Raw genomic sequence first — 26886 nt, forward strand, 5'->3', positions numbered from 1 at the left:
ATGAAAACGAAATTAAAGCGCACGCGGCTAGGAGCGACTGAAAAACGCGTCCACACTGATTGACGATTGACGAATCATATCATATTCAATGATTATAATTGATTTTACTTATATGAGCTGTAGAAAATACATACGCTTGGGTTTAAAATCAGATTTTTTTTTTAGAGTTTTCATGTTGGCTAAAAAAAAAGTCTTGAGAAGTGAAAAGATGAGAACTTCTCTCAAAAATATATACGTCAGACGCAAAGGTCACCATAACATTACGTTCCATCTAGACGAAACTTTGTGAGAGGTAGCAAGATTAGTCAAATGGTATTTTGACCTGTAGAAAATACATGATCCCTCATACCAAAGACATGTTAAAGTTTTCATCCAAATTGGAAAGGAATTAGCCGCGTTTTTCATAAAACTGCTCAAATTTCCTGAAAAAAAATTAAATTTTCGTGAAATCAAATCACTAAAATGTCTATATCTCGGTCCTGTAACCAGATGGCCTAATTCTTATTTCGGCAAAAAATATCTGCATAAAGTTTTCTACTAAAAATTAGAAGTCCTCTTTTATTGAGAATTCATAAATTTTGCTTTTGATTTTGTTTTATTTTTTCGGACATGAAAGTACTATTAAACAAATGAAATCCATTTTATCGACACATATCAATACCAAACATTTTCGGTGCGATCTCTAACGTTACTCTTATGGTATTTAATTTATTTCGATTTACATAGTTGAAGATGCTAATTTCAAATAAGAGACTGTTGTGGTAATTTTTATACGATAGATGGAGTAGATGAAAGTATAGAGTTGATAGTTCCGTTAGAGTTCGGCAGTGTGAAAATTGCATATAGATAGTAGAATAGCGAGCTACACACTAAGATTTTGTATCCATGTTCGGTAAATTTTACCGAAATCAGAACAGCTGAACGTTCGGTAAAACTTTGACCTTCATTTTAAAGGCTATTGAATTTGAAAATAATATCAAAACATGTTCAACCTTGTCTAAATGATCAAATCTTGTCATTTTAGTGGAGATTTAGTTTCAAAGTAGCTGAAAAGCAATTGAATTGAATTGCATGAATTTTAAAAAATGTTTGGGACACGCTACTGCACACTAATTTAAAGGGTGAACACGAAATTATTGCAACACATTTAATATGCTCTCAAATTTCACGTATTTATTTGATAAAAACCAAATTTGTAGGGTGGTTCTATACATGTATTTAGCTCAGTATACATATTTTAGATCAATTTATGGGGTTGTTTGGTAAAATACCTGACAATTTTGCTTTACGCCATCCATAAGAGCTCGTGCAGTCATATCCGGTACCGTTTTCTCATTTTTAATCCATTTCCTCCGCATGTCATTTACATCCTTTACGTTCTCCTTGGTCTTTCTGAACTTTCGCTTCATCATGGCCCAATGGTTTCGATTGGGCGTAGTTCTGGACAGTTCGGTGGATGCATGTCCTTGGGGACAAAATGAAACGAATTAGCCTCATACCATTCCAGCACGCTTTTAGAATACTGACATGAAGCTAAGTCCGGCCAAATGGTTTTTCACTGTGCTGCCTCAAAAATGGCAACAGATGTTTTTGGAGGCATATTTTTGTCAATTTCACCATTTATGGTGCCCTTTGTGACGAATATTTTACATATTTTCCACAGGTGCAGATAGCCTGCCAAATAAGGTATTTTGATGCAAATTTCGACATTTTCTTTTTCTTAAAACGATCATCCACTTGGAACTTATCTTTTCTGGTGTTAAATTCCTGTCCTTGTATTTGTTGGAAGTCAGATTTGACGTATGTTTCATCATCCATCACACAGCAACTGTATCTAGTCAACATATATGTGTAGAGCTTCTTTGCACGGGTTTTGGCAACACTTACCCAAAATTTTAATTTTTGGCATTTTAGCTTTGCGAAACACCAACCACAAGCAAACAGACGTAACTCTTTGAATATGTTTTTCTTGAAAACATAGTACCTCAAAACATAGGACCTCAGTAACGACATCTCTTGGGCTTCTCGCGAAAAACAAGCTTGCTCATAAAGTCACAAACAATATTGCATGCAAGGTAAACAGAATATATAGAAACATCAAAATGATCCGATGGCAGCGCTGCGGTGAGTAGTTCGCGGAAATGATAATTTTCAAATCAATCGTTAAATACATGAACGATGATCCAGATTAAAGCGTTACGTCTGTTTGTCTGTGCACCAACCTTTTTGACAACATCACTTGTTGAAATGTTGGGATTTCGGGTAAAATTTGCCTTCACTTTTCCCTGCTGCTCCCAGTTTCCTTCCTGCTCCGTGCTTGTGATCCAATGTCAACCGGTCTTTGAACCTGTTTATAACTCTTGATACGGTTGAATTATTGATATTCAGTATTTTTCCAAAAGCACGATGGGACAGCTCCAGATTTTCCATATGAGCGTACAATATTTTTTCACACATCTTTACTTGACTCACTTCTATCTTAGCCGCATCGCAACAGGTAATAACCCAATTTACAAGATGCAAACAATACACTTCCAATAAAAACTATGCAAAGTTTGGGTTATTTCCGACAGGTAGGAATAAAGATACACCCAGTTATAAGTGTTGCAATAATTTCGTGTTCGCCCTTTAGTCTCATTCTCTCGCATTTGCTCTACCATTCTATTATCAGTCGAAAGATAAAGAAGAAGATTAGCGTTACAGGTAGACTTTTGCGATTATATATAAGAAGAAGAAGATGTTCAGCAAATTTTTGAGCTTGGATATTTGATTTCAGAAAAAAAACATTGAAATTAATTTAATGCTGGTAATTTACAAAAGAAACTAAAACTTGACATTAAATTGCTCTAAAAGGTTTGACGTCTGCAGCAATTATATTTAACGTAATCACAAAATGCCTACTTTGCTCAAAATAACACATATATTTTAACATGGTATTTTACTCAGACACATATTTATTTTATTGCACCATAGACATAATATTGTTTTAAATGAAATACCCGGATAAACGAACTGCCCGGTATTCGGCGCATAATTGTAATCTGTTATTTTCCCCTTTGATTCATAATAGGTCACTGAACCAAAAACTCAAATCATACAGCACCAGAGCGTCAACAGCGTAGACCCCTATAAACTAAATTCTATTTTTACGCGATTTTAATCAATATGATTTTGCCCTCATGCAGCATGGGCAAAGCCTTTTGAATACCATCATAATTCTTGTTGATTTTTTTTTTGTGATTTTTTGAAACATTTTTTTTTTTTTTTCAATTGGAGATAACACGATCAAAAATAGAGGGGGGAAATAGTGTAAAAATATGATTGAGTGTATTCGACCTGCAAATAGATTAGTCCCACCTTAATCAACCTACTAAGTGCTTGGTGTTATGACATGCTGATAAAGCAATATTAAAACGGGGAGTATATCGCAATAGATCTAAGTACTTGTCGCAGTGATCAAAATACCCAACAGCGTTTTTTTTTTTTTATAATTCTTTATTAAAGAGATTTTTAGCCTTAGGCTAGTTCATCTCTAAAATACCCAACAGCGGATTTAGAGAATGAAAGTTTAGAAGTCCCATCAGAACCGCTTGAACCATTCATGGAGTCCCTGGATTTTATTGACTGTGGGACCCCGAAGGTTTAGTAGCAAATTTTCGAAATTTCACATCCATAAGGTATACCAGATAAGACCTAGGAATGCATGACATAATTGCAATACCTCTATACTTTTTAATATCTGACCGTTTGCCAGATTTGAATAGTGGGACTAAAAATGATTTCTTTAAATTTTTTGGAAAATCACCTGTTTTGAGAGATAAATTGTAAATCCAAAACAATGGTTTAACAAAACTGGTTGCTGATTCTTTCAATAAAAATGGAGGTATTTCATCAGGACCAGCTCCCTTGCCGGCATCGATACCTTCAAGAGTCATAAAAACTTCTTGAACAATGATATTATTAACTGATACGTCATTTTCCCCTTTTATTTTTTTTTCCTTTGATTTGTTTTCCGTTGATCTTGTTTTCCGTGCTGAGCACCAATTCCACCGACGCCAGGGAGGCAGCTCCCACACCTGGACCCTACCTATCGACCCATCAACTCATGAACCGGGGACCAACGGCTTTACTTCCCTTCCGAAGGAAGGCGTGATCAGAGATGTTATGCCTCAGAATATCCCGGCGGCGCCGACTGGGATTGAACCCAGGCCAGGTGAGAGGTAATCATGCTTACCACCGGCGCCGCTGTTTTTCCCCTTTAGGTAGATAAGAAAAATAGTTCAAATAGAGAACATTACTGGATTTCTTATATATGTTTTGGAAAAAGCGAGCAAATTGGCTCCAAATATCCTCACTATCAGTGCTATCAAACTCTTCAAACTGCATGCGCGATGGGAATGTACATGACTTCATTTTTTCGTTCGCGTAGTTAAAGAACGTTTTGGGATCAGGTTTTATATTGTTCTATACTCTTGAATTGTAATTCTCATATGCTGACGATATTTCTGCATGATCTGCGTGCTCTGCAAATATCAACGTATTTTTCTAAATTTTGTGAAGTTTTAAACTTTTCATACGACTTGTGTGCTTTTTGCTTCCTGCTTTTAATATTTCTGATTTCTTGTGTATACCAGAAAGGTATAGTGGTGCTGTTCTCTATTCTCTTTAGTCTTTTAGGAACGAATGCTTCAATGATATTGTACAAGTTAGTTGTAAATATGTCAACAGCCTTGTCCATGTCGTTTTCATCTTTTAATTTTTTTTTGACAATTTATGTTATTCAGTCTGCTGTGAAATTCAGGAAGAATTGCATTTTTAAAATCATAAACTAATTCAAAATCAACAACGCTTGGGCGTGACCTATGTGAGTCTGTGAACACTGAGTATGCAATAGCCGTATGAAATTTTTCATTCTTCCATAATGGACCTGCTGCTTCTACAATACAAAAATCTTATGTACAATTAGTAAACATAAAATCTAAATAGGAATTGAACTGGTTATGGACATGGTTAATTTGATGAAGTCCTAAGTGGCTGCTTTTATCAAAGATGAATTGCAAAGTATCGTTTTCACCTCTAATTGGTAACTGCAGAGAATCATTATCACTATCCTGTATACAATTAGCAGTATTCTCGCTTAACATTTGAAAAGGGCCTATCTTCGTTGATCAATTCTCTTTATCGACTTTCTCTTTGGTTTACCACGGCAAAATAAACGAATTTCTCGCTAAGCTCACAGCACAGTTCATCAGAAGATGATGTTTGCTTGCGCCTGAAACAACATACTGAATGGGAAATTCATTTGCAGTCGGATTATTTGCGAAAGAGAAAATCGATGAAGAGAATCGATCAACAATGATTGGCCCTTTTCTCTTGTCGCTCGAATATTCTGGTAAAAATCTTCATAAATATGAATTTTGGTTCTTGGATCTTCTCTTTGAATTTTCAGTTCTGCAGTAGTGAAATTTTTTTCGTTAGCAGGTTTTCTGGAAAAGGAGACAGAAGCGAAAAGATGTTCTTCACCGTTTATTAAAATGTTAACCCACACATCTTCAAATTCTTTTTGTCTTTCACTAGCAATTTGTTCAGCTTGAAATGTACATTCACAGCAATAAGCACACCACCACCTGATGTTTTACCTGATAATGATAAATTGCGGTCTCATCGAAACACACTGGATTTACTACCAAAGACCTCTTCGCTATTAATACTTTCAGGCCAACTAGTTTCTGTTCCAATTATTATATCATCATATGTGCAGCCGCTTATTTTATTTTGAATTCCGTTTATTCTATACCCACAACGCATATTGTAAAAATTTTGGCAATAGACTGTAGTTTCACATAAAAAAAGAGTTGCTTGATGAACTAGCGACATGGTCACTTACAGCACGACGTAAAGTCAGGGGGTGAAGTTGCTGCATACTGTCCGAAATCCCTCAAGTTATGTCCTTGATCCTCGGGCTCAGGTGTATTGTCATATTCTACCTCAGGTGAGTGCGTCAGTTGGTGCCGAAAACACGCATGTCTACATGTGCACGGCTGACACGATGTATAGGAAGAATTCCCCTGCATCGTAGGTTGATAATTAACTGGCGCACGGTGGGGCAGCGAAGCCATTCGTGTGGCCAAAACCTCTAGCGCCGTTGATTTGCTTTCTACAGCAATACAATGTTGTACAAAGTTGCTCAATACTAAAAGCGCCATCTTGTGAAAGTTTCATATTAGTTCATTTTTACGCCACATAGGTGGCACTAGAGTCTATCTTTTGAACGGAATATCCTAGCCGAATGGTTTTCACTGCAAAGTTATGTAATTTGAAGTGTTGAGAAATGTGGTCGAAGCTATTGAAACTCTATGACTCATATTAAGCAAGATATCGGGCAATTAGGAAAACTAACCCCTAAAATTGCGTTTTTTCCTTTTTTTCATCTATATATGTCAAATGTAGAAGTTTTATACTCTGATAATTATCAAAATGGTTTGACTCTTGCAATAAATACCCATTACTTTATATATCATGCTTTATTATAAAGTTATTAACATAAATGTCTCAAAAAAGTGATGCATAAAAATGTCAATTACTCAAAATATAGCAAAAAGTAGCAGCTAATTTTTTTACAGTGATTAGTGTAGACCTGGGTATAATAACGACCACAGTTCAACAGGCTATAGCTTCGGTCTGTTGAAGACATTTTTTGCTGCTGAAAGAAGCTAGCTTTTGGTTTCTGAATCATACAATTCCATTTGTGTACATAGGTGCCAAGTTAGGGTGGACGGCACTTATGCACCCCTCCCTCCATAATTCTCAGTAGGGGCAAAGTATAATTAGGCAATGGGGGGGGGGGCATATAATTAGTATATATTTTACAAATATGAAGTAAAAAAACGTATTCACAAAAAGAAACAGTCTGTAGAACCTGCTATTCCAATGTAAAATATCAATCCATCCATCAATTCAAATTCAATTTTGGAACATTTTGTCTAACCCCAATCAAGTAACCATTTTGAGTACTAATTTTAGTCATAATTTATTATGAAAAATTTTCCAAGGTCTAGAATTTTCGATTTCTTGTCATAAAAAAAAAATTAAAGGGTTGTGTCCTAGACACGATCGCAATATGACGTAGAACCACGAAAAATTGATGTTTGTCATGCATTTATGACTATTATACTTATTATTATGAATGGGGCGGGGCAGAACGTATCTTTTGTGCAGAATATGAAAAAAAAGGATAGACTTTGGATGTTAATCTAATTGCATATATAGAGGTACCAGATATGTTTTACAGTCAGTTGTGTGTAATTCACCAACATAAATCATCAAACATGCCTTTCAAGCAATTTTTTTTCTCAAATTTGAAATTTTGGTGCGGGAAAAAATTAGCGGAAAAACTTTGGTTTTACTAATAATTGTGGAGTTGCTTAAAATTTATTTCCCGGAAAAAAGTGATCATGTCTTTTTCAGGTTGTTCTTAGGGGGAGAGGTTGTTGTTAAGTGGGGAGAGGGGGTTTAACATGCATAATTTAGAATGAGAGACAGAAGAATTAGTAATTTCCATTTAATTCCACTACCTTATTTGCTTATCCTTGACAGATACGCGTATTTCGTCTACAATGTGCAGACTTCTTCAGTGTCTTGTACTAATACTCCGAGCCTTGTAGAATGCTTTAAATCCTCGATAAACTTAGCAAAAATACTAGCCCATCTGGTGGCTGATCGCACAGCTTTTAAGAAAATTTTATTACAGCGAACCACATTTTTTGATAATTTCGCCAGTTAGTCATCTGTCACTTCGCTTGTGGTAAAACTGACTCTTAGTAGGCTGTAAATTAACAGCTCCCAAGTAACCAACAAGCCCCGCTTATTGCCCTTTCAGCAATATAAGGCTGATACACGGTTAATTTGAAGTTTGAAAGCCCTACATTAATCGTGTATCAAATATGACCATAGGTGGTTTAATACCAATTATTTTTTAATTATACTTTTTACCAAAACGGGCAACTTACCGCATGATCTCATTCTCCCGCTCTTCCTCCTGTCGTTGACGTAGCATAACATTTTCAATGATTGCACGTTCCTCCTGTGTCAGATGGGATAAATCAGGCATATCGGCCATTTTGGTAATATCCTAGTGTTGTAAGGAAATACGATGTTCTACGTATTTCGAAGCTTGGTTATCTTATCAGTAAATATAGTTAAGCTATTTATATCTGCAGAATCTGCGGTAGCGTTCAAGTTGTTGTCGTTAGTTGTTACTTAATGCGCCGTTTTCACTGCACTATCTTGCAAAACCAAAAACGAAGCACTATTAGTAAGTATGACTTAAATGCTATTTCGTTATTCTTTCGCAGATGTTTGCGGTTTCCTACACAAATCAGATTTTTCCCTTCTTCACACTATATACAACTCACTAAAACACGACTACGCCTATGCTTTCTTAAAATAGCAATCGTTATAGAAAGTATCCGTGACTATGTGCACTATTGTTGCTATTGTTCACTAGATTACTCTCGTCATTAATCACACATTCGCCCGATGGATATGCATCGGAATTTGTCACTTTGTATTTTTTCAGTTTAGTTTCACATTTTGAGAACTGATACTCGCTGCAGTTGTTGTCATTGTCTTCACCATTGGCTACACTTGAGAAACGAATGTCGCGGTTGCTTTTGGTAAACATTTTCACTTTTTCCGCTAGTGGACACATTCAGGGTGAATTAGTTCTTCGTTACGAATGAACAGGCTTACAAATTTCGCTGGTACAACTCGACGGTGCAGCTCCTCGGTCGTACAAATGGCATGGTGGCCTGAAATGGACGGAAAGCAAGAATATTAAACCACTGAACTAAGCTGCTGTTTAACGATTTAAATGGAAATTTTGTTAAATATTGTGAATAATAATGTATTAAATCTAGTCGGTAACGTAACAAATGAAATATCGTAGAAGATACATTAAAAAGTTTAATAACTAGCACGCATCCAATGTAAGGTTGGATTTATTACATCCTCTTCATATGTTTCATTCAACAAATCGTTTTTTTTTTTTTTTTTCCTTTGGTTTGTTTTTTCCGTCGATCTTGTTTTCCGTGCTGAGCACCAATGCTACCGACGTGCCAGGAAGGCAGCTCCCACACCTGGACCCTACCTATCGACCCATCAACTCATGAACCGGGGACCAACGGCTTTACTTCCCATCCGAAGGAAGGCGTGATCAGAGATGTTATGCCTCAGAACATCCCGGCGGCGCCGACTGGGATTGAACCCAGGCCTGCTGGGGTGAGAGGTAAACACGCTTACCACTACACCACCGGCTCCGTTTCAACAAATCGTTATGTGAAATGATTTCGCGTTAGCAGCTGTAGTTTACTCTCTAATTTGCATGAATTTGAAAAAAAAAGTTGGAGTAGTCTATCCATCAAATGAGAACGTGTTGATCGCATTTAAACATGCAATTAAAATCCCATTTATAAAAATATGTCATTCATTACGGAAATGAGTAAAGACAGCCCATGTCTCCTAATATAGGTATGTACATACATAGCCGCCATTGAATGCACATTATGTAGTTGTCCGCTACATGCATCGCACAACAATGAACGCAACGATCGTCTTCTATGGTTTGAAACGACAAAGGAAGTTTCGACACTGAACACGTTATGTGATGGACGGGATGGAAAGGAGAAAAATCACCGCTTTCATGCGCTCTTTCAATCTGGTAGCAGTAGAATGAACTTCAAGACGGCAGCGGCAGCCAGTGCAGAAGATCTTATCATTTTGCCTCGTTGTTCTCCACTTGCAAGCTGTTGGCAGAGATGCCAGGCTTATTTTGAAAAAATCTGGCAAAACCCGAAAAAAATGTCTGGCAAAAATCTGGCACAGCAAATTAACATAGGAAGCTGCCAGATTTCTCAAAAAATCTGTCTGGCAGAGCTTAAATTTCTCTGGCTATGCCAGATAAATCTGGCAACCTGGCAACGCTGGCTGTTGGCTTTCACTCCACTATGTCAGAAAGAAGAAATCACTTTTGACAATGTGCTCATTTTTCATTTTTCTCTCATGCTGTGTGTCTCCTACGATATGAGCACACAGCACAGTTTTGTGCAAGGATCTCTCTCGGGAACTCAATTTTTCTTTGCTCCTCACTTCAGATAGCCTGTTATTGTCAACACTGCTGGATGGGAGATGCACGATTGGGATGAAGAGTAGGAACGGTTTGCCAGCCAGCGCATGCGCCAAATGTGCCAGTTCCTAGAGAAAGACAGACAGGAGACGAGATCGGTCTATTGGCATGATGTGCCTGATATGTGTAATTGAAACACTGTAAATAACCGGAGGATTTGTATGTTTTTTCCTATTCATAAGAAGCCACAAAAAATTAATATTTCAAGATGTGTGACAAATTCAAATTTGTAATCTTGCAGCAATATACTGAAAACGATTATAGGCCAATCCTTCTTAGTCGTAAATGTTGAATATGAATTATGGAGTTGTAAAATTATCCGGGCAACACGCAATTATGATTTTGGCACGTTATCAATTTTCAACAAACAAATTACAAGATTAAGATAATTTAAAGCAAACTTTAGTAAATCAAAAACAAATATAACGATCAAAATTCTAAGGACATAACTGCGATGATCGATTCTGTTCATCGATTTTCTCTTTTGTTAATAACTCGGTTAGATTAACATTTTTTGGTGTGTTTGATGTTATTTTTACACATTTGTCGCTGAATAATTGTGGTTACTTGTGTGCAACTTATTCCAGTCACAATCAAGTTAGAGCAACTTATTGTGATGGAAGTGTTGCTGCTTGGGTTATATACCTCTTGAGTACACTGTACAGGAACAATTTTGGAAAATTGGTTCACTGCGAATAATAAATCTATAAAAAGAATCGGTCGTCGTAGGCCGTAGACCCTTATGATTCTGAACGCTAGAAGTGCAATATAAACGTTAGCTTTAAGTAGCCGATAATTCATTGTTCATTGTTAGTAACAAAGTTCACATAATTCTATACCTAGTAGGAGTTGGGCCGAATACTCGCGGCTTACTCGAGGTTAGAGGAGAACATTGTCAAGGGAGGAGCTTGGAGATGGGGTTTCGTTGTCTCATCAGAGTGTTGTCACCAGTTTGTACGGTAATGCGGTTTTAGATTCGTCTGGAGTTCAACCGGCTATAACTGAAAACTATTTCATTTGCATAGGCACGCAGCCTTTTGGCTAACTTTCCCGTCTTATTCTGCATGGTAGCCCCTAAAGAGCGTAAATTTATAAAGAGGCGACATCTTATCCATTTGACAGGTCTTCTGCTCGATTGGAATGTCTTTTCTTATGACTTTGACAGATAATCGGTTGTTCCAATTTTTACATGTCGTCTCTTTATAAATTCAGGCTCTTTAGTAACCCAATAATGACTACAAAGAAAGCATTTTCGAGGGAAACTGGGCCTACCCTTTAAATGAGTAAAATTTTAACCATTTATGAGTAACTACAGCTACAAAAATGAGTAGTAAGTATTGATTTATGAGTAACAAATTCTTATGAATGGTAAACTTTTTACTCGTTTATTGGATAGTCCCAGTTTCCCTCGAAAACGCTTATATTGAGTCTTGTATAGCCATTATTGGGTATTTTGCGGTTACCGTGAATGACAAAACAAAATCCAGATCTATAATTTTTTTGTTTGTTCAAGAATCTTGATGCATGTTTAATTTTCTAGTCCAAATTTCCCAAGTCCTTCAAAATTTGTTTTAGGTGCAAAATCATTAAATTTTTGCGAAAGCCGCAAGATCGATCGTTATTCCCAAGTAAAATTTCTGGTTTTATGAGGGTTCTGTAGACCATGATGTAAACTAGTAAAATGCTATAAAGCTTTAATAAAACTTGCAATGTTGCTTTGGTTCGGCTTCATTGTTTATTAGACCGAATATTGGAGAGTAAAGATTAAAACATTTCAGAACCGTGAAATTTTTTTGAAGATCACAGGCTTCGAAAAATGTGTAGGGAACCTGGAACCTATTAAAACGATAAGAATTCTATTTTTTTTTTGGTTTAGTTCAGAATTTAAGACTTGAAAAGATTTTAGAGTTAAAAATTCAAAACTTGTAACTTGGAGAAATTTCAACTTGGAGAAATTTCAACTTGCAGAAATTTCAACTTGGAGAAATTTCAACTTGGAGAATTTTCAACTTGGAGAAATAGGTTCAACAAAAATATTTCCGGATGTTGAATAAAATCGAAGACATCATATCAAGAAGACTGGCAACTTTGCCAGAATCCAAGCGACAGATACAGTAGCGCTGCACTTGAACGAACGTAGAAGCAAGAGGCTGTTCATAAACTACGTAGACCGATTAGGGGGGAGGGGGAGTTGACAATTATCCACGGCCCATACAAATTTTAAAAAAATATGTATAGACGATTGTCTACGCATGGGGAGGGGGGTCCAAAAACTGTCTACGTAGTTATTGAACAGCCCCCAACGCATAGAAAAATTAGCAAATACACAAATCTTTTTTTTTCTGAGGATGTAATATTTGCTATCAAATGATGATGATGATGGTGATGATGATGATAGTCGCACCTCTTACCCCTACAAAGGTTTGAGCTGGACGATTAATCTTTAAGATAATTAAATATGACATTTTAACCAGGTTAGCAAACAAAATCAAACTGGTTACAGTTACAGATGTAAATTCCCTCTAGAGTTTACAGTTGCTTCACAGTGATATAAATGTGAAAAAACTTAGGCGTCCCTCCTTTTAGTTCGCCTTTTTGTCCACCTAAAATATTTATGAGTATTACAAGCGATCAAGATTTAATGAACAATCATCAAATGCTATCATATTTCAGCAATTTCAGGAATGCTCACGAACTCCCGACATTTGCCAGAAAACTACTAACTCAAGGTATCTTCCAAACAAGCTTCACAATTGCATTTTTTTTTATCAAATTTAAATATTCGTTCGAAGTATTTACCTTTTAGCGGCAGATGACGTGCTTGTACCTGTATCATAGCGGTCGTACGAGAAAATGGTAGAGTTGTCAGTCTTCTTGATATGTTGTCTTCGATAAAATCCTTATTAAGAAAACGCTCAAAGGAAATTCTTAACTGAGTTTTAAACGAATCGCTAGAACATTTCCAAGGAAACCGAATTCTGATGATATGTCCAAAATAATTCGGATTATGATTCCAAAATAATCGAATAAAATGGATGTTCTTAAAGAAGTTTTGTATTATGAATGTTCACACCAAAAGTTGGTCGTGAAAAAAAATCGTTTCAAAAAAATAATAAAGTAAGTCCATTTAAAGTCTTGCATATCTCGTGGGATATCAATATATATCCAGCATTAAGCCGGCGTATCTAGGTGTTACATTCAACTGAGAAAACTTTTTCTAGGAAATTTGACTTTTATAGGAAATTTGGCTTTTTTTTAACTATACTTTATTTTGTTCGATTTTTTTTAATCTGCTTTTCAAGTTTAAATCATTGTTCAAATATTTGTTTTAACCGATATTAAAACGGTTGAGCAATAAGAAAGATACCTTTGTCCAATATAATAAATGAATTTTATTGACAATTATTTGTTCCACCTTCATCGACCATTTTCGCCTGGTTAAAAAAAAAACTTAAACTGACCAAAAACTGCTTAATTGAAGTCTAGTGGCTTTGTACTATTCGATGAAAACAAAAAAATATCTTGGAGCACTATTCATCACTAATTGCAGGGCCCGGCCCCGAAGATACCTTCATGCCAAAGGTCAAGAGTTCAATTCTCAATCCCGGATAAGATACGAATGGGCCAAGAGTCTATAGTAAAAAAAATAAAATAATCACTCATTCCTATAGTCCTTCTGATGGTTGGCATATTAAGGACCATCCATAAATTAAATAGGGGAAGGAGTTAGAAGAAACGTAAAAATTTGTGACATACGGAGGAGGGGGACTAAGCTCAAACGTGACATCATTTTTGCATAATTTATATCAATTTATGTATAACGAAAATTTGTAATTCTTTAACAAAGTCGGAAAAAACAAAAAAAAAATCATTCTAGAACACAATTTTTTTCCATTGTACTTAAAATATTTAAGTTACAACTTGAAATTGTACTATTATATTTTTCTTTTTTCTTTTGTAAGTAATTGATAAAAGTATGTTAATTTGATCTATTAGTATTTCGTAAAACAAAATTCTAGTGATTTAGGACATGCATTTAAAATCTAAGAAAATTTGTTGATTTTAGTAAACCTGTTTATGAAATATCAACTTCAGACAGGGTTGACATCAAAGCAATAATTGCATCAAAGACATCTAACAAGACTTTCAGGGTTTGAATTTTTGAATTTTTCCCGGTGGTAAGATGTAAATTTAAATTATGTATAAAACTGAATTCGATATATTCGAAGAGATCAACGAGTTAAATGAGGCATTGCAAAGTTAGCTATATTTGTCCTAGATATTAAATTTGTTCCTGCGATTGGTCTTTAAAATTTATCGCTGGAAATTCGTTAAGAACTCTTTATAAAATATTCTTGGAATGTTCTTAAGAATTTCCATTCGAATCATTCCATTTAACAGCGTTCATTTCAGAATTCTCCTAAAATAAATTTAAGATTCTCTTTGGGTGACCCCTAATTTCTAAATATCAGTCAATAAATTATCTGCAGAACACACCTAAAAATTAGTGGATTTCGTCATAAGATTCTCTTTGATTTTTTTTTATTATTATTCTAGGAGTTCATTCAATAATTCACATTCAAATTTGCTTATTTTTCCTTGTAGGGTGTTATAGGGTGAGCGAGCCAGTAGTGAAGGTACTAAGACAATTTATCATAAAATCAACAGCTTTAAACCTCTATTTTCATAGAAAATATTACGTTATAATAAAATTACATACAATTTTAGAAAACTCGTCCTCCATTAATAGGAACACTGTTCCAGTAGTTGTGGCAGTTGCTAACTTTCGTTCCAATAATACCCAAGCAACACGGCTTGTCATAAAGAAGTTGAAAATACATTTTAATGACTTACGTAAAGAATTAATAATACTGTAATATACGTCATTAAATACATTTATATAACCTAAAAAGCGCAAGTCGCGGAGCTTATACAACTAAATACTGGTCTTATAACATGTTTTGGAAACATCATAAAAACCGGCGGCAAAAAAAAACATCAAAAAAGAACTTAAGCATGGGATTCGATCACTGGTCCTTGGGGTGGTAGACTTACTACTTCCTAACTAGACCAACTCCGCTTGATGAGAGGTTTGTTATAAGTATCTATCATGTTCTTGCCAATGGCATGAAAATTATATTCTCGTTCAACACGCTTTCAATCCGTAATAAAGATGTTTTGTTAGCAGCAAAGCGTACATCTAATTGCCAGAGTGTTATTTTAAAGTATTTTCAACTCCTTATAAGACAACCTGCACATTTTCAGTTATATTAATTTATGAGATGTAATAAACAAGTGTTTTCAACTTTCTTTATAACAAACCTTCGAATACCTCATAAGAAACTGTCAATCACTGCGTGAAGAGACAGTCCGGCTCAATGGCGCCGTCAATGTTTACGTCAATCTGGAAAGTTCAGAATCTCTTCAAGAACTTTATAAATTCAACTAAGATTGATTTTGTATACGACAAGTTTTATAGTGGTATTAAAACAGTAAGATGCACGTTTAAATAACATTTAAAGATAAAAGCAAAAGAAAACTATTTTGGAAAATGTTGAATCTAGGAAGTATGAAAAAAAACATCTATAAACCTCATATATAACGTGGGATGTTTTCTGCATCACTTATAATACATTTATATAACAAGCCGTTCTAAATATTTTTCAAAAAGATGTTTTATGTGTTACTTGGGTAGTGGAATGCGTTAGTTTCTTCTGGGTTCCACTATTATAGGAACACCACCGCAACTATAGGTGCAAGGGAGTGAAAATCTTAAGGAAAATTAATTATTTTCCGTCACTTTTTGGAATATTTTAAGTTTGAAATATGCAAATATGCTTTATTTTAGGAGAGCTGCCGATGAACAATAATAATATCCGGGTCCTCCTAATTATTCCGGCACAACCTTTATACTGCAACTATAGGTACACCACTATTACTGGAACACCTACCCTAATTCTCATGCAGTTAACCACCGAATTCTAGAGATTTTTTTACAAAATTAACTTGAGGCTCTACTCTACATTCGTCAGAAAGTTCACACGGAATTCTCCATATAAAAGTCTACAAATTATTCTCGAGATGCCCTTGGAATAGATCACATCATTCAAGCAGTTTAAAATTACGTATCGTAATGCACCGAATGCCGGACAGTCCGTTAATCCGGAAATTTTATTTTTAATTTATTAGCACGTCTAATTTGCAAAATAATGAACATATCTGATGATTCTGATTTTACGCACTGTTTTGAACATGGTAGGCTTTGATAATTAACTTTTAAAAGTGTTTGAATTTATGGACTAAGTGTCCGGATTTCGGTGCATTACGGTCTTACCCAGTGCTGCAAAATTACGACATCGAGCTAAAGATCATCTCAAAGGCAAATCATGAAAGAGCGAAAATTAGGTCAAAATGGACAAAAGGTCGAACGGTCAAAAAGTCGAATAGGTAAATGATCGAATAGGACCAAAGGCCGAAATGGACACAATTGAGAAAGACAAAAGGTGGAAATGGACAAAAACTCCATCGACGAAAGGTCAAAATTTCAAAAAAGTTTAAGGGGCTAAATGTTGAATCACTTTTTAGGGAATGACAACTAGCTACTGAGACTGCGGTATACTCGATCATATAAAATTGTCAGCAAATATCACTAAGCGTATCTCAGAATTATGCTTATGCGGAAAACTTTATCAACGAATTTTATAAAAAGTGTACCTTCTCAAAAATGTGACACAAAATCGTTGTTGAAACTTTAGAAAACATTCAGCAGCCCTCTAGGAAGTCGATGAACATTCGTAATACCGGATATTGTAGGATATTCCATGCGAATTTTTATGGCCATGTAAAGAAAACAGAGTTGATGTTTCTCCTTATTGAATCTCCACTGTACCAAAAATTCATGATTTTCCAGTAGTGTTACTATGGGTTTTGAACTGGTTGTATGGTTTTGGATGGAGCTTATGGTGTCGATTGAATTTGTTCATTTAATAGGCTAAACATATGAAAATTTATCACGAGTCCATAGTAGCCCTTCTGTTTACATTTCTCACTGCGGTTTGATGGCTATGTGGCAAACATTTATTACAATCATTCTTAGCCATTCATATGCTTTTTATTACACACCATAAAGGTATCCCTATTGGATGTATACCACATCCTATTGTTATCTACTTCATTTATTTTATAGGGACATGTTAAAGTTCGCTTACACCAAACAAGTTTCAAATGAAGCCTCGTCTGACAGTATTTCAAAATTATAAAACAATTGAAAATACTTAGTAAAAAATCAAAAAAGAAACATCTCTAGTAATTTTTTTTAAATGCTCTAAAATTAGGACGTTGAGAGATAGAAAAATGATACTTAGAAGAACTTCATTCTTCTTCTTCCTCGCATTTCAAGCTTATTGCGTATGGCATAATAGCTTATTGCGTGCTCTCAACTTAGTGTTCTAGATGCACTTCCACAGTTATTAATTGAGAGCTTTCGATGCCTATACCATTTTTGCATTAGTATAATTGTGTGGCAAGTACAATCATATTCTATGCCCAGAGAGGTCGAGAAATGTTCCAACCCAAAAAATTCCTAGACCGGACCGGAAATCGAACCCAGCCACCTCCAGCATGGTCTTGCTTTGTAGCTGTGCCTTTACCGACTGAGCTAAGGGAGGTCCCAAACTTCAAGAAGAACTTCAACGTAGCTTTATATCATGTGTCTTTTTTTTTCTTTAAATATGAATGTAAGTTTTTGAATATCAATTGATCAATTGATTTAAAAAACCTCTTAAAAAATGGCCAAAGAAGGGACATATAATATGCAAACATAAATTTCTCCGAAGAAACGAAACGTCTTAAACATAACGCAAGAGCTCTCTCTTGCTCAATTTTTATACTTGATCATAGTAAAGTGGTGGTACGTGCTCGTAATTGCTAATAGATATAAATTAACTTCATACGACAAAAATGTGCACCTCTAAAAATCATATGAAGGCTACATTCAAAAGGAAGTTTTAAATAGTTAGATTTGAAGTATGTTAAAGTTAATAAATACAATTTTTCAGAAACAGCCATTCAGAAAAATGATCTAAAATGAGAACTCCAAGGAATATAAAAATGGTTCATGTACAAAGCAGCTTGAAATCATCTCAGCTATAACTTCTCTAATCATGTGTCTCTTTTATAAAAAAAAGAAAGTAAGTTTTGAATATAAATAGAAGAAAACAATGATTTTTTTTTTGCCAAGACACCAAGTTGTATAAAACTTTAGACAAAAACACTAGTACTATTGTGTTGCTAATTTCCAATCCTGGACCAATGTGCATTCATCTAATGAAAATTAAATTTTTCGGGCTAAACGTCAACGTGTGCAGCATAGATTCTTCTCGCTTGAACTTTATAAGAAGTACTTTCTGATTTACAGTCCTGTAAATTGCTACCATCTGAACCGGATCCAAATCCAGTGCTTTAACGAAATTGGCAAATTCACCCATGGTGGGTTTCACACTTCCATTTGGGAAGCTGATTTTGATCGTATTCTTTATTTCACTGCAGGCATGAACATAGCGCACCGAAACAATAACTTGTAGCAAGTACACTAGACGGCCGCTAAATGGAATATGTTTACTTTTCATTATCAAACGGCACTCGCAAACTGAAATGCAAAAGATGTGTCAAATCAGCAAATGTATCAAATGCATTTAAAATGATTTATTCCCGTGTTCATTTGGTTCATCTTGACATTTTTAAAATGTCAAATTTTACAGATAAATGTCCTTTAAAGAAAACTTTTATCAGTTAGTGGACTTTTAGTGAAAAGTCTGTCAGTTAACGAACGTCTAATCTATATAAATTGTGGAAAGCGTAATAGACTGCTGGCAGCTGAGAGCGAACTGAGTGCTAAATGTTTGCCAACAGATGCACTGAAACACCGCAAACGATAATAGGTAAAGGCATTGTAAGAAAATTTATTCAGAGCAGACTTAGCTCTGTTAACCCCATTTAATGATAGAAAATAAAATGTGTCGATTTCATTAATTCGTTACGGATAACAGTCATTTGAATGTTTACCGACTTGTTTGGCAACTAAAAAACCAAGTAAAAATACTGACTTCTGTAAAATAATCTTAGTGTGTGTATTGTTAATGTTTTAGGATCCCATCACGATATAAAATTCATGTCTGCGACAAAATAGGTGAATGTCTTGGCTATGAATGATATTTTACTTTGGAATTGAAACACTGAGTAGCGGTAGTACATACCGAAAATATCTATTATTATTTTTTCCCTGAGGGGTTTCTACCAACATTTATTACCAGTCAATGTCTATGAAATTTCCACGAATTACAGCGACTATTATACAATTGGGCTCATTAATTTTGAAAAATCTGAGCATCTGAAAGAGCTTTGTTTTCTAAGCACAACGATATTTGTTTCAATCCCATTTACTTCCATCTCGATTTTTAAATTAAGATTTAAAGCAAAATGATAATTATTGTTAAGGCAATCACACATATTTAAAATAGTTCCTATGGTTACTCGTCTTGTAAGCAAAACCGGCACAGCGAGGAGGTAAGGATAGGAGTTACTGGACAAGAGGTTAAGGTCCACTAAATGGGCTCTATTGTATACCTGCAGGTACGCAAAGTACCAATGGTACGCAATGTCCAATCATTTACCAACAAACTTTTGTATTGTACATTTAGATAAAAATTATCAATATGTCAACGTTGAAGGAAGTGCTTTAATAATGTCAACATGGGACTTAATAAGGCTACAGAAAGTTATGAAGAGGACAGAGTCAGTATGCATATTTGAAGTTTAAATTGAGCGAAGGCCATTTGAAATCAAGCGAGTACTTTTGTGCCATGCTAATTTTTTGGGTAGGGAAGAAGGGAAGCTAGTAAACTTATGAATTTGTTCAAAAATTAATATTTTCCTTTGAGAAACAGGTGTCTTCTTTCATTAATGAACAGTCCTTTCCAAAACAATACCACCCAGCTGTTCTCTTGGTATCAAAAATTTATATTTTTTTTATTTACAAAGTATTTTGCATGCAATTTAGGTATCAGGCACAAAAATCAGGTACATATTCATAAAGTATTTTCTCCTGTACAGGTAACTCTCACACCAGTGTTCCCCGGACAAGTCACGAATGAACCAAAACTGTTGATGGGATTATAATGATAACAAAAAGCTGAATTAATCGAGAGAGCTGACCCTTCTTTCATATCATATCTGCCCTGCGCCGGCACCGGTGGTGTATTGGTAAGCGTGACTGCTTTCTCACCCCAATGGGTCTGGCTTCAATCCCAGCCGAGGTCGGTGGGATTTTTCTGAAGCATAAAAATCTCTGGTCACGTCTTCCTTCGGAAGGGAAGTAAAGCCGTTGGTCCCGGCCCATGTGTGTTTGAATGGGTGCAATGTCCTACGCAGGTGTGGAAGCTCTGCCTTCCTGCACATTCGTCTGCTGTCAATCGATGGCAATCGATGTCCGTCGGTGATTGGCACTAGATTGCGGAACAGAGACCGACGTTAAACGAAGGAATGAATATATTCCCTGGGGAAACCGGAACATGTCCAGATGCGTCCAGTGTGATGCTGAACACTTGGTATAACTCATGACCAGCGTTGCCAGTATTCCAGATTTTTCTGGATTTTCCAGATTTTCAGTCGTCTTGACAGATACACAGACAGACCACGTATATTTCCAGATTTTTAAAATATGTTCCAGATTTTCCCAGATTTTTTTTAAGAAATTGTTTTACCCTCTAGTAAAAAAGTTAAACTTACTACTTTAATTATTAAAGGTCATCAACGTTGACAATTATTGCAACATCGCACATGGAATTGTTACAACATGTTTGCATGTTAATGGGTTGCAGAATCATGAAAATTGAGATATTTCCTAAAGATTATTGGCTGAAAAAACCCTTCATATTTTTTAAAATATGGGGTCTGGATTTTTTTTGGTTTGATTTTGGCTATAATTTATTTTTTTGGAATCCTGGATTAGAAAATCAAAAGTTCAATAAGCGGAAATTTTCATAATTTTGCAATTTAGAGAAATCGAAAACTGTTCGGGATTGAAAACAATACATTGAGCTTTAGAAAATTAGCAAGGCTTTTGAATCTAGACAACTACCAGGATTTTGAAGTATGTTCTTGAGATTTTTTAGGATTTAATTTAAGAATTTAAAAGGCATTTTTTTAAGTACCTGTTAATATTGAGTTAGCAGTCTGAATTACTTTAGAATTCTGAATTGCCCTAGAATTTCATAATTTTAAGTATAGCGTGAAGTGAAATCCTTCTGAAATCATAAGAGGATTACAAGTTTATTCTGAGTAGAGTTCCATAGCTCTGATGACAATTGTTTGGCAATTTTGCGAAGAAATTAAATATAATTCGGAAGAGAAGTCATAGAAAATTCTTATGATGATACTTAAGGAACGTTGATGGCAAATTCAAGGAATTGCTTGGAGAATTTGTAAGGAAATCTGGGAGGAATGCAATGAGTACATATGCTGATGCGAATCGAGAAAATAATTTCAATGGAATTCTGTCCAAGGTTTCTAGGGAGATTCATTTTAACTAAATTTTAAGTAAGAGTGTGACGGTCATTCTGAAGAGTGAAATTTTTATCAATATTCTAAGCGAATTTCATCGAGAAAATTGAGACAAAATAATGCGAATTGTTGGGAATTATTACCAGTTTGAGGGAATTGTGGAATTGTAGAATGATATCTAAGAAATTACATGAGATAATGCGTACCAAGAGAGTTTTCCTGAGAACCCCTAGAATGCTGCTGAAAAAGTTTGGAGATTATCAAGATTATTTTAGGAGAATCCAGAAAAGAAGTATGATGGAATTCTAGGATGATTCAAAGGGAACTCTGAAAAAAATGACGAAGATATCCTGTAAAAAGTTAAATTGTAAGTCTGATCAACCTCAGAATAGTTCAGAACTAATAAAATCTTTCAAACATATTCTGGTACTGCATCAAATAGACTATTATTTAAAAAAAAAATCATCTCATAAAAGTTGCTTGATTCTTTGCTTCTCATACTTTTTAAAAAAGTTACAGTCCAAACATATTTTCTGCAGCATTTAACCCAAAATTTAACTCATTTTTTGAAATTCTGTGTAATGGATATGTAAACTTTTTGGGCACATTGTGCCAATACTTTTCCTAAATTTTTGATGCTAACAAGTTATTTGCTTGATATAATTTATTTAAACATGTAATTGATAAACATTCTGGTACTTTCAATAAATTCCAGATGATTATACTGACCGATTTTTACGGAAGATTGGTACATCAATTTGATTTTAATAGCATTATGTTAAAAACAGGTCTTTTAAGAGCATTCCAGATTTTTCCAGATTTTATATTTTACTTGGTCCTGATTTTTCTGAAAATGACCTGGCAACGCTGCTCATGACCTATATTCACCGGAGCATATCTCCTGAACCAGAGTTGAACGATTCCATAAATAATCAATAAATATCTATGGGACCCTAATATCTTTCATTTGGTGGTTGTAGCGTCCAATTCGGTCCAACGTAGAAAACCGTCGCCTAAAATTGTGTAACACACACATACAGAAATTTTCTGATCTCGTCGAGCAGAGTCACTTAGCCCTCCGGGCCTCGGATCAAAAGGCGGTTTTCCAACTGACATGTATAGGGGTCAGTGCTGCAAAATCTCGACAGTACACGGTGATATTGACAATTCTGCTTTGGTCACTCATTTTAGCTAACAGTCATAGTCAAGGCAAACCATGTCAATTGTCAATGACAATGGTGTCAGTGATGAACATGTGCAGATTTGTTTATTAGCTAAATTTGTAACAAAATTAAATGACTTGAGCAAAACAATTCGATGGATCCATTTTAGTGAACAAGTATCTACGTCCTGAGCTACTTGGATAACAATAATGTGATACAGAATGTACTAAATTACACTTTTTGTTACCAGGTGAATCTTTGTCATTGACGAAAAAATGAATGAGATTTTGACGAAGGTTTTTTTGAGGATCAAGTCTGTCAGTGACTATGTGACGAACAATTTTGTCAATATCGCGCGAAAGTCTGTCAATGACAATGACAAATCTCACCACTGATAGGGGTACCTGGGGTAACATGCACCTTTGGGGCAAGATGCACTGCCTTCGTTTAAAGCCTATAATACATCTTTACAACTAAGTAGCTACCCTACAAGCTAAATCTATGTTTGTTTTGGATACCGTATCAGGTCTATGTCATCAGATAATGTAAATCAAAACAAAAACCAGTTTGCATTGGATATAGTGTAATTTTGCCATCCAAATTGTTAAGATTTTTTAGCGATTCAAACATTATTAAGCGTCGGAGAAAGACATTAAGAAATTGATTGAGATTAGAGCTAAATTTTTCTGATAAAATACCGGTATATATAAGAAAAAAAATTTATGATCAAAAACATTTTCTTTATGCATTCAAGACAAGAAGTACTCCTCGGGGCAAAATGATCATTTAGTAAACAAGCTTTATATACGTGCTATTCCTGTCCGCAACATTATGAAGTCTATTTAGCGGTCATGGACCTTTGAACAACTACGATCGGAACTGGAGGCAGCCAAAAACGAAGACGTTCTCCTGCCACAATTGGTGATGATAATTTCTAAGACTGCAAGGAGAGTCATATTTCCCCATTCTTGTAGTGCATTTGCCCAATTGTTTAGGTGCATTTTGCCTCATAGTTATGGTGCGTCATGGGGGTTATTGTAGTGCATTTTACCCCAGCATGGATGCATTTTGCCCGGATTAGTGACATCTCTAGATTATTTTATCAATTTCTAAAATCAATTTTTAATGTAATTTTTCATAGTTTTCATGTATTCTGCGAATAAAAACAACTAAATAATGCTTAAGAGAATTTAGGCAAAATGTTATCAAATTTAAATGAATTGTCGCTTAAGTTCATTTCGAATCTAGCGCTAACAATGTGTTTATTTTTTTGCAATAAACTTGGTTGCAAATCTTTGTCAAAAAATTACCATATATTCAATGAAATATCGTTAGCGTTAAAACAATAAATAACATGAGCGTCGGGTTTGAACAAATGATATCCCCTATACTATCTCCAGTTTAACCTACATAGCAGCGGGAGGAGCAGAGTTGTTATACAGACAATAAAAGAGGTCACAGCTGTTACTGGTAGAATCAGCATCAGCAACGCTGGTTATTGCGTGTTCTTTGCGATTCTGCAACTGAATATTTCTTGAAATGCCTTTCGATCGCAAACGGAAAAAAAAAATCCCAGCATCAGTTTCCAGGTCAAAGATAACGATAGAAGTAATAATTATCTTTCATTTTCAACATATTGATTTTTCACTTGAGTTTCCCACCATTTCTCTTGCTTCCCCTCCTTACTTCAAGCAGTTGTATAGTCACTTTCTTCCAAAGTTTCTCTCTCTCCGAGGCGAAGTAGCAGCCTTCACTTGTGATATTGAATTTTCCTTCTATTCCTCTGGACCCAATCAAACGAAAAAATACAATCCAATTCGGAACTAAATGTCCCAATGACATCTTTGTATCATTTAAAATCATTTACCATTGTGCCCTACGGTGGATACAGCTTCGATATCAGTTCCATTGCACAGCTGGATTTTCGCTCATAACGTCACTCCAAAGCGATTGCACTGGCTAGTTTCCATTGTCGAAAAACAATTTTTCCAGACGGTATCCACTCAAATTACATATGAATCTCTCGATTTTTGGTAACTGTTTGGTTTGAATCGTCATGATTTTAATCACTTTTTGTAATAAAATGCTTTTGCATATACACTCCTTGTTTCACTCTCCATCTTTTAATGCTACAATGAGTAAAGATAGGCCCTCGATTTTTCATGCCAACTTCTTGCATTTTCCTGTAGCCGAATGCTGTATTTTCCACCGATATTCCAAGCCTTGCGTGGAGAAATTTCACATTTTCGCAAATCCTGCACACATTTCAGAAAATTTCCACTGCAAAAGACACTTATCTAGAGACACTTTTCAACTTCGCGTCAAGTATGTTGGTGAAAAACCGAGAAAATTTTCACGGGTTGCACACAAAAGCTTTTCTCTTCTCCACCGACCAACTGACACTCACACACAGCCCACCACGCAACACTACCACACGTCTCCATTCCGAGACGATTCCATCATCAGCGCGCATCCAAGTGCGAGTTCACCAAACTTCTCCACATTGTCCTATGATCAGCCGCCCAAGAAACTGAGGAAAATTTCATTATTTCATCCTAAACTGCAGCTACATTTGCAATGCAACTCAGTCATCCACGAATGCTATTCTGGGTGTCTTCCATATTGACGGAAAATATCCTTGTGCTAGGTATATTTTCACTCTGTTTCACTTTTTACGAGCACGATTACTCTTTGGCAGTCCGTAGATGTATGATCCTTTTTGTGATTTTCGCCCTCCCTCATCGGAAGAATGCTACATAATCTGAGCGAAAATCATGCTGAAAAGAGATAGAAGTAGTGAAAAGTATATTAGATGAGTCCCTAGTAAGCTGCTGTTGCTGGATATGCTTCTGCTGTTGGGTATCTATGCCACAGCCACCCATTTAGGGAGAGGACACACACTCATGCATAGGCTTTCCATAGCTACGTGGGTTCGTGCGAGTTTTTGAGCGAAACGAGTCCCCCAGCAGAAGAGCGGGAGCATATTATGGCTCAACAGACGACAGGCGACCGAAGAGGAGCAATCATTAATGTCAAATAATTAACTATCGTTATCACACGCCGATATTAATGAAACACTCCGGCCAGGCTAACCTCGGGTAACCAACACCAGCAAAGGTCTCCGGCACTTCGTCAACGTAGGACTAACGGTGCTGGCCAGGTGAGAACAGTGGGCAAATGATTTGCGAGAATGATGGGGACACTTTATTGAATGTGCAACGTTCAATTTGTTGATGCCGTCACTTATTGGGGTGATTGGAATAATAAAAAAAACAAAAACAAGAAAATTTAAAATCTTCGATAAAAATTAAGCATACAATTCGATTATTTCTATTACCAACCATAGTTACTGTAATAATTAATAATTTTGTTGTTGTGAAAACTAAATGGTTAATGACACTTTGTTTCGGGTTCATTGATTGTCTAGAATATGCAAATGCTTAAACCTGAGAGAAAATTTATAGAGTAACGCAAATGAAATTTATACAATAATATTGCACATTGTACAACAAAGTAGCGCTTCAGCGCTAAAAAATAATCCCTCAGATTGTTTATTCGCTCCGGCTAAACAAATTTCTAAAGCTCTATTTTTTAGTCACTTTAACGCTCTTGGGTCATTCGTGACTTGTCAGGGGGTGAGATTTGAACTCTTGACTTTGGCGTGAGAGGTATGGATGCTAACCACTACGCCGGGGTTGCTTCCACGCTAAAGCTCTAGCACCGCTAGTAGGGTTAACTACCCCATTTACGGCCTATTAAGCATAACCAGCACTTAGTCTTTCTTAATATAGTTCAGTTTAGCACCAAACGAAATGTTATTATTACTGATGGCTTCCAAATTTATTTACCTTTACGTACAAACCGTAAGATTTGAAAACGAGAAACCAATCGTTGATATACTGTCATAAGTCCAACACTGCTTCTTGACGCCAAACTCGGCCTACAGATTTTAAACTCGGCTTAACGCATTGAAACGCAATT

At 35.6% G+C, this 26886-nt stretch overlaps 1 protein-coding gene across 13 annotated transcripts in view; it reads right to left on the reverse strand.

Annotated features, from left to right (window-relative positions):
* The window catches only part of Rim (Rab3 interacting molecule), a 164909-nt gene that overhangs the window by 125610 nt on the left and 12413 nt on the right, over window positions 1–26886 (reverse strand). For all 13 annotated transcript variants that reach the window (XR_010518325.1, XR_010518328.1, XR_010518329.1 and 10 more), the window contains exons 2-3: window positions 24773–25682; window positions 8010–8810 (exon numbers count right to left, since the gene is read on the reverse strand). Coding sequence is in view for 1 of the 13 variants with exons in the window: in XM_065231116.1 (XP_065087188.1) it covers window positions 8010–8119 (110 nt within the window). In the remaining 12 variants the exon portion in view is untranslated. The remainder of the gene's footprint in view (window positions 1–8009; window positions 8811–24772; window positions 25683–26886) is intronic.

The sequence above is a fragment of the Ochlerotatus camptorhynchus genome, unplaced genomic scaffold (assembly GCF_037179485.1).
Source record: "Ochlerotatus camptorhynchus isolate MF236.1 unplaced genomic scaffold, CSIRO-AGI_Acam_v1.1 ptg000342l, whole genome shotgun sequence".
Taxonomy (NCBI): Eukaryota; Metazoa; Arthropoda; class Insecta; order Diptera; family Culicidae; genus Ochlerotatus; species Ochlerotatus camptorhynchus.